The following is a 9,234-nucleotide window of genomic DNA, read 5'->3' as shown; positions in this document are numbered from 1 at the left end:
TCGCTCGCTAGCCACCGCACTCGGCCATGTTCCTCCTCGTCTCCGATGGTGGCACCGCGGAGCCCTAGCGGTGGTCGCGGCAAGGCTCTAGCATTTACCGAGCAGAAGCGAAGCCATGATTAAGTGAGCAAGATGAGTTAAGGCTTGACGGATCATTCGGTACGAGTGAGGCGCGGTTGCTAGAGAATGAACTGAACAATTGTTGACGTTGAGCTTGCTACCGCAGCTAGTCGAGCCGAGGCGCCGTGCAAGCACGAGAGGCGTGGTTGTGCTCAAAGACAATTTGCATGAAACGAGCCGAGGCAAAAGCGAGTCCGAGCCGAAGTGACACGAGGAGTATGTTTGGTAGAGTACGAAAATAAGTCCGTCCGTTTTTACGGAACGTGTCATAGCGTGTGTGTGCTAGCTATCGCGCGTGTGTGCATGTGTCGTCCTTGGTTAGTTGATACAAAACAAAATGATTTGTCTCCTTATTTAACTTCCCTAGATAATTTTGGCAGGAAATAATTCTAGACGATTTGGTTTTGACACGGTGAGTATATGGTTTTTGGTACGTAATCAAAATAATAAGTATTTCCATATTTAATAAGCTTCTAGATAGATAGAAGATTGAGTGCTGGAGAACGGTCAGGCGATATCTACGATGGAGCGACGGTTGAGGTGAGTCGGCATGCACGTCATTACTCCGGTGGGTGGGGCGTCGTTTTCGCAGGCGTCATGAGCGGTGGCAGAGGCGAGCATGCGGAAAGCGGGGACCATCCCTACCGTCTACTCAACGAGAGTGAGGCTCGGAGCTGGCTCGGTCGAAGTTTGTTTGAGCTGCCCGGCACGTCTAAACTTGGTTTGGCGCAAGTTCACAGAGAGAGGCCGAGCTGTGTACGCGTCCTAGTAGGGATATATAAACCGAAGCCTCCGCCTAACCCTAGGTCACCTCGGCCATTATCTCCTCCCTCTCTCTCAGCCTCCACAAACAAGTCTCCTCCCTCACGCAAGCCCTTCCTTGACTTGGATCTCGGTATCGATTCATGGCGCCTTGGCCATGGCCAGGGCCTTCAAGGTGTGCAAACGCTCCTTGCGAGGCCGTGGTCTTGGCCTCGGTGGCCTCTGAACTCGAGCTGAAGAACCCAAGCAAGAAGAGATCCTAGGTCACTCGGTCGATAGATTCATGGCTCCTCGGCCATGGCCATGGCCTACAAGGTGTGTGCAAACATCCTTGGTAGACCCTGGTCATGGCTTTGGTGTCCTCTGAAGCATAGACAGGAGACTCAACCACGCAAAGAACAGCAGGTCCTTGGTGTTCATGGCCTTGGTGCCCATGCTTAGTCGTATTTTTCCGCACACCCGCTTCTCTCTTTTTTGGTATACTATCGGCGTATCTTCAATTTCTGCTTCGTGTTTGTGTGTTTGCAAATCAAACTTGTGATTTCAGATCCATGCTCTGCATGTGTAGTTGGCTTTTTTTGTCGATCTGTGCACGAACCGATTGTTTTTGCCCAATTTTACGATCGTGAAACTGTTTGGGGCCTATATGCGCAGAGCCTAGCGCAGCGGTAGAAGCACTGTTGTCTGAACCTGGCCGGCTGGGTTCGAATCCCAGTGGCTTTTTTTTTGTCCTGCCTCTTTTTTTTCGAGATCTATTTTGTGGTCTTACAGGCTTATTATGCGATCTCTTATTATCTGAAAATCGTTCAATCCATGTCGATTAATTGTTATCCGAAACTGCCATCTCTCGATCACAGAGAAGCAAAATTATTTCTTTCTCCACTTGAAATGACGGAGTTGCCCACTTGTTTTTTTCCCTCTTCGTTGTTTGTTTTCTTTGCAAGACTTCAAGCACCGGATCTCCAGGCAACAGGCCCGCTCTTGATACGATTTTCTCATAAGGCCCATATGCTACAAGAACTCGCTGTGTTTGATGATTCCAAATGGCCCATGGCATGTTGCGAGATGGTATTTAAACGCTGCAGGCCGAACCCTAGGGCAATAGCATCTTTCCATTTTCTCGTCCCCCAGCCGCCGCCGCCAGTGCTGCTTCCACTTGCCCTGCAACTGGATCCCGGTGCCCGACCACCATGTCGTCTCTCTTCCATCTCCTTCGGTCGAAGGGCTTCGTCGCCGTCGTTCTACCTCTCAGTTCTGCAATCGCGTCCGCACCAGATGGGTCGCCCCCCCACTCCCAGTTCACCCCGAAGCAGATCGACGGTTAGAAACGAAATCTTTCTTCAAGTCGTGAATCCTCGTCGGCTCGGCCTCTGATTTGGTTGTTTTGAAGGTTTAACCTTGTTTACTTTTATGTGCAGACTTGCTGGCGTCGTTCTGCGCAAGTGTTGGTCGGAAGGATGGTGGCAGCGGGTCCAGAGCGTTTTTGATCGCTGGATCTAATGCTGCAGCAAGAGATGCTGGTGCGGAAGACTCTGCGGGTGGGATGAGGGTGTACATGCTGTCTGGCTGTGCTGCTGCAGGCAGTGCGGCGCCCAAATCTGAGCACTTTGATTTGTTCATGGACAACTTGATGGTTTCCCCTCTGCGATGTCCGGGAGGTAATTTCCCGATTATAACTGTATTATTGTGTTCACTACATCTTCTAGAAGTGCTTGCCCTGAGTTCTTGAGGTATTGTAGTTGGTTTTTGCCTCTATTGAATAAATGGTAGACTATATTTAGGTGGTACTTTTTCTATGGATAGGAATTGATGAATCTCTGCTGTAACGTGTCTGCCTTTGTAATGTTGCTGTTTCAAGTGCTATAAAGGGATCTTTTTTTGCTGTGTGGTTGTTGTTGACTTAGCTGACCTAATGCTGAATCTATAATGAATCTGACTAAATAATTAATGGGATTGGAAGGCAAACTACATCAACTTTTTTTATCATGAACTCTTTTTTGTATAAGAGCATGGAGGCAATTAGGCTGATGGTTTTACCTTGTTCAAAGGCTTGGTCCCTGGATAATGTTTCCCAGAACTCTAATTGGATTGTTATTTTGCTAGCGTGGTTTGTTTATCAAGTAGCAGTGTATTATGTTTGATTTTCTATCGTTTGACGGAATAACTAATCTGAGAATAAATGGGATTGTTAATTAACTGCATGTAATTTCCTAGGACCGTGGAGACACTTTGGCTAGTAGTTTACCATGTGCAAAGGCATGGTGCATCAATTATGCTGCCAAGTTATGCTCTTGTTGTATAAATTTTGGCCAGAATTTTATCTTTTGGCTGCAACAGACCAGTCTAAGTAGCTCAGTTTTATTATGTTCGATTTTTGAGTAATAACAAATCTAATATCTGTGCATTCTCATTTTCTGTTTGATAGGTACCCCTTGTCCTAACGTGGATGGTCTGGGAGGCAATGGAACTGCAAAAATACCAACTGAAGAGGAAAAGAAGACATTCCAGGAACTACAGTTCCAGTTGCAGAAGAAGCTCTTTGTTCTGTCTGCTCGTTCCATCCATCTTGATATTTGGCAGCATAACGTGGAAGCACAATCCCGTGTCAACGCTGCGTTGAAGAGTTCTGTTGATGATAGTCGAGCAGAGCTTGAGAAAGGGAAGCACGAGTTGATCGAGAGAAGTTTGTTGTTTGAGAAGCAGAAAGCTGATGATAAGAAGGTGGACCAGGTCCTTGAAATGGTTAAAGAGCTGGTTTCTAATGCTGCAAAGGCTACGAAGGTTGAGAAACCTGAGGTCTCGAATGATGGAGGCAAACCTTCTGAGGCTGGTGAGTTCTTCAGTGCCCCCGTCGTTTACTGTTATTTTGTGTTTTGAATGCCTATTTGTTCACTTTATCTCTGCTGTTAGTGCTCGTTTGGCTGTGAGGTAGCTCTAGTTTATTGTGATAGTGGTATATGTTATTATTTTTGTTTTTCAGTTTTCGTTGTCTGAGATGTAGCTTTAGGGATGCATGTTTGTGCTTTATGCTCATGTTCTTCATGTAAAAGGTTTATCCATTCACAGGAACAAAGTTTTGTTTTGTTCCGCTACTTTCATTTCCTCTGATCACAAGGCATTCTTTGTCCACTTTTGCAGGGAAGGAAAAGTTTCAAACCAAGTCAAACAAAATCTCTTGTCAGTTGTTTCATTACTCCAAATTCAAGATTGTTTCGTATGCAAAGTCCAGGAAGCCGACTGATCATTTTATAACCATTGCTCGACAGTTCCATAACAGCTACTTTGTTGGTAAGAAGTATTACCCGATTGTGTTTGGTGTCATCGTGTGGTACACGTCAGGGGTGGAAGTACGTGAAGTCTTAGAGTATGCAGAGATGAAGCATGACGGAAACAAGGCAGAATACAAGAAAGAGCTTGTGGATTTCAGGGCAGGCAAGGTTGCAAAGGCCGAGGCTTTGCGCCAGAAGGAGGCTGATGCTTTGCGCCAGCGGGAAGCTGAAGCATTGCGCAAGCAGGAGGTTCAAGCTGAGGCTAAGCGCAAGCAGGATGCTGCTGCTAAGCCCAAGCAGGATGCTGAGGCTGGGGAGGGAAAGGATGTTGCTGCTGTCAAGAAACCTTGGTGGTCATACTTCTGGAAGTAGGTGAAGAGAACTCATAGTGAAACCACTATCCATTTTGTTTCGATCTACTTCTACCAGCCCAAGGGTTTGTTAGGGAACTTGAAAACTTAGTCTGCTGATGTTTGAACCCTGTGGAGTTCTTTGTTTATATTCTGATGGCATGCCCATGAGTTGTGTAGATCTGTTTCAATTGGTATCATGCCTTTGTCACTTCTGGTTTAAGTCGTTTCTTGCTTTCGATGTTCTGCTATAAAACTTCTTTATCTCTGTTTGGTCAGTACTTGTTCCTGTGGCTGAATCTATATGTTGCTTTCTGGAATACTTTGGATGAAATACTGGTGCCCTGGGATGAACACGAACTTTTGGGAAATGTGACGCCAAATTTTGTGTTTTGGCTGACTTATCCCAAATGACCGTGCTGTTGCTGCTGCTTTTGCTGATTTGCCACTTGTTGTAGATGGTGGCCTGGGTACCAGGCACTCCTGACAGCTAGCTCGCATCTATGCGCTCGTAGTCGTTAGAACGCAACGGGCTCCAAAAGGACGCGCCACGTTTTGTTGAGGCGTGTGGAGCTGTCTTGAAAGCGACTCAATGGCCGGCGGCATCATAAATGTGTGTTGTATGCTGTGCGGCTGGTTGTCGATGAAGCCAGCAGTTATCCACGCGTAGTCGCTGCTGTGCATCCTCCTCTCCACAACCTGAGCTATTTGCGCGAAGTTCGACTTCAACTCTGATGACTTCGGGACGAGCCGTTCATAGCAGACGTAGAAGTTGAGGTGGTGGCGCAGTGGGCGAGCAGCAGGCCCACGGTGAGTGGGAGCAAGCTGTGTTCCTGGTCTCCTTCAACGTGCGCTTCTGTAGGTTGAAGGAGGAAGAATGCGAGTTCATCAGCGACGCTAACTTCAAGCACGCGGTCGAGATTTCACGCCAGTGGGCGATCACGAAGGAGGCGGGTCGTTTTCTCATGGCGGCCGCGTGATAGAAACTGCTAGAACTCAACGCTCAGCGCCAGGTGAGGTGGACGCCCGCGAGCAAGTGAGGTTCATCGAAAACGAGGTGTCTCGCAAGTGATAGGTGACTCTTAGGGGGCAGCTTTGCCCTAAGCTTTAGTGTCTTTAGCAACCGTCAGATGTGTGAAGCAAAGACGGAGAGGTGGACATGGATGCATGCGGTGAAGGGGAAGAACGATCACGAGGCATGCCTGCTGGCATAGATTTAAGTCTAGTTTGTATTTAAATTTTATTAAATTTTATGTAAATTTAAATTAAATTCCGCAATTTAATTTTATTTGCATGTTAAATTTTTTTTTGGGTTACTAGTGTATTGAGGAGCGCCAATAGAGATGCTCTTAGCCCTCATCCATATTCCGTTCTCATGCAATGTTCGTGTGAGTAGAGATAAATATTTCAGACGAGAGCACAATTTGATTAAGCTTGTGCTGCATGTGCCTTATAGTATCTCTAAATTGTTTTTACTGAAACTTTCTACTGTGGGGGAGCCCCATAGCCTCACTTTATTAAAACATAAAAGGTCCGGTATCTCTGAATTGTTGGCTGAGTGTTGGGGTTTTTCTAGGCAGGGAAATGTCAGATCTTGTTAGGTTATTGGGATTCAACAATATTTCTAAATGCTTTGCTTGATTTGCTGATTTATCGAAGAAGTTTGTGCATTAATCCCGGCGCTAATGGATTGCCGGATTCTCGTCGATTCAGAAGTGCATCATCGCCATGAGAATACTTGCATAAAGAACACATGCCGATACACATGACGACTACCTTCGCACAAGGAGTCTACTGCCACCGAGTGCATATACAAGTTTTCCCGAGCCGTGGTGCGAAAATTTGGTAAATACTACTTCAGAGGGCCAAATGAAGAAGACACTGTAATCTCCTCGAAAGAACATAGGTCTTGGCGTCCAGTTGCACGTAGTTCGCAATGGCGCCAGCACGCCTACTCGGACATGCATTCATAATCTGCAGCTCCCTGCAGTCCACCACGCTTCATCCTGGTCCTCTGTCCTTTCAGCGCGGCGTGGGCAGACCGCTTTAATTGACATACCTGGCCAACGGGCCGGGCTGTCACGTGCCAGCCCGCGAGCACACGATTTCAGCCCGTCACGGGCCCAGCACGGCACGTGGCAAAATGGGCCCATGCTGGCCCGCGGCACGCCTGTGCCGTGTCTGGGCCGCAGCCTCAAGCACGCGGGCTAGCCCGGCACGGCCCGTTTAGGCGCCGGCCTGCGGTGGCACGCGAAAAGCCCGCCAGGCACGCCTACGGGAGGGAATCGGGAGGACGGAGGGGGAGCAGCTATACACCGACCTGGTCGGTCTGTGCACCGCACACCCCCCGCAACTCGGGGCTGTTCAGTGGGCCGCGGCCCATCCCAACAGGTAAGCTTTTTTTCCTTTTTCTTTCCTTTTTGCTGTTTTATCTTTTCTGTTTATATTTCCGTTTTTAAAATCTAACAATTTTTTTGGAAACACAAAACTATTTTTTGAGATATAATATTCCGTAAAATTTGAACATTTTCAAAACTGAACAAATTTTAGAATTTGAACAGTTTTAAATTTGAACAATTTTAAAATTTGAACATTTTTTAAAGTTGAACATTTTTTGAAATTGAACATTTTTAACTGAACAATTTCAAAGTTTGAACAATTTTAAAATTTGAACAGTTTCAAAGTTTGAACATTTTTCAAAAATTCAAATTTGAACGGTTTTCAAATTTGAACGGTTTTCAGATTTGAACGATTTTCAAATTTGAACATTTTTTAATTTAAACATTTTCTCAATTTGAACAATTTTTAAAAAATAAAATTTTCGAATCTGAAAAAATATAACAAAAACCGAAAACAGAAAAAAGAAAAGAAAACAGAAAAAGAAACCAGAAAAAAAAGAAAAAGCAAAAAACGAACTGCACAGCCTAAACAGACCTAAATGGGCCCGGCCCATACCCGACCAGGGGGTGTGCGGTGGCCGGTAGCCACCGACCTGGTCGGTGTATAGGTTTTGCCGGACGGAGGAGCATCTGCGACTCTGCGCTCTGCTGCCGTCTGGGCTGTACGGGAGGGAATCGGGAGGAGTCACGGACTCACGGAGGGAGTGTCTCGCTCTAGCGCTCGCTGCGCGCGCGCGAGGATGATGCAGGGTATCGAGCCATGCCCATGCAGGCTTAGGGTTAGGGTTTGGGGTGTTTTTGGTCCTTTTTAGTGTAGGTTTCGAATTTTTTGTGCGTTGGAGGGGTATTTTTGGTCCAAATTTGATCATTTTTCAGTATAAAAAGGGCAACATACCCCTCTCAATTTCCACACTCAAACATCCCTCTCATTTCCACACTCAAAGCCTCAAACATGGACGATCCAAACCGTTTTCTCTTTCCCATGGATACATTCGGGGTTGAAACCCCATGTTCTCCCTACCTCAACAACGACTATCACACACTATCCGAAAATAGTTCATCCAATTCCACCGGCACTTCCAGCACCCTAGGCCCCAAAAGGCGGAAAAAAACCTCGGTGATCTGGGAGCACTATGTGGAAGAAGAATTCGTGGATGGCGATGGTACCACGAAGATGAGGGCGAGGTGCCTCCATCTGGGGTGCACTAGCAGATTTTCTCTGCAGAAGGGCGGAGGAAACGGCCACATGACGAGGCACATGAAGACCCACGCCAAGAAGGATGAACAAAGCGCCGCGATCCAGAGCAGGATCAAGTTCAACCCCGACGGCTCGAAAGGTATTTTCGTCTATGATCAAGAGCGCCAAAAAGAAGCTCTAGCATGTTTAATTGCTTCAAATGATTTACCGTTAGGTTTTGGTGAATCTCCGGCTTTTGCCGAATATATTAGAACTGCTCGTACCCCTGATTTTCAAACGGTGTCTAGACAAACAACTAGTCGGAATATGAAAACAGTTGCTAAAGCGGGTTTACTAGCCATAAAAGAAGAGTTAGGCTCATCAACTTTTTCAGTCTCTATAACATCTGATATATGGATTGTAGGGCTAAGCTAGATTATATTTCTGTGGTTGCGCATTATGTTAAGCGTAATTGGGAACTGCAAAAAAGAGTCATAGGATATGGATTAATTGACGTAGCACATACTGGTGAGAACATTGCTGAAGCTATATGTAAAGTTGTTGATCAATTCGGTCTTACGGAAAAGATATTTGCAGTAACTTTGGATAATGCTTCATCAAATACTAGTGCAATGCAAATTCTCACTCCTTTATTTGAGGTGTATGCATCAATTTTTTTACTCCACTAGCGCTGTTCTTGTTATATAATTAATCTTATTGCTAAAACTGCTTTGAAGAATCTAGAACCACACATTGATAAATTGCGCACAGCAATGGGATGGTTGAATGCTTCTAATCCACGTCTTGCTAATTACGGTAGGTATTGCGCGCTTATAAATGAACCTTGCCATAGTTTTCATCAAGATATGCCTGTTAGATGGAACTCGACATATTTGATGCTTAACTCACTAATCAGGGATAAAGTTCTATTCACTACATTTATTAATCAACACTGCCCGTACAAAGACCAATCCGGTGGGGATTATCTCTCCCAGTACCAACGGCCTCCCCCAGTACCAACTCCAGGCAGAAGGAATAAGAAAGTGTGGGACAAGTTATTTGTTGACCCCCCGCCTCGAGCTCCGATGGCTCTACAATGTTTTCAGGTTCCGGGGAGTTAGTGATACGCGTACAACACGCGTCAGTTGGGAACCCCA

General features: G+C 46.0%; 1 protein-coding gene across 1 annotated transcript; it reads left to right on the top strand.

The window, feature by feature from the left end:
- The first annotated feature begins 957 nt into the window (after positions 1-957).
- LOC127327919 (uncharacterized) lies at positions 958-4,724 on the top strand. The gene is made up of 4 exons (XM_051354739.2): positions 958-2,202; positions 2,301-2,540; positions 3,308-3,712; positions 4,021-4,724. The coding sequence occupies exons 1-4, from the start codon at positions 2,073-2,075 to the stop codon at positions 4,521-4,523; spliced, it is 1,278 nt and encodes a 425-aa protein (XP_051210699.1). The 5' UTR covers positions 958-2,072; the 3' UTR covers positions 4,524-4,724.
- The last annotated feature ends 4,510 nt before the right edge of the window (positions 4,725-9,234 follow it).

This window comes from Lolium perenne, chromosome 1 (genome assembly GCF_019359855.2).
Source record: "Lolium perenne isolate Kyuss_39 chromosome 1, Kyuss_2.0, whole genome shotgun sequence".
Taxonomy (NCBI): domain Eukaryota; kingdom Viridiplantae; phylum Streptophyta; class Magnoliopsida; order Poales; family Poaceae; genus Lolium; species Lolium perenne.
The sequence above is the reverse complement of the archived record's forward strand: the minus strand, read 5'-3'. Positions and strand labels throughout refer to the sequence as shown.

Excerpts from the sequence above, each read along its gene's own strand:
- LOC127327919 (XM_051354739.2), top strand. The coding sequence starts at position 2,073 with ATGTCGTCTCTCTTCCATCTCCTTCGGTCGAAGGGCTTCGTCGCCGTC. Across the intron at positions 2,541-3,307 it reads CCCTCTGCGATGTCCGGGAG|GTACCCCTTGTCCTAACGTG; the intron begins GTAATTTCCCGA and ends TCTGTTTGATAG. Across the intron at positions 3,713-4,020 it reads AGGCAAACCTTCTGAGGCTG|GGAAGGAAAAGTTTCAAACC; the intron begins GTGAGTTCTTCA and ends CCACTTTTGCAG.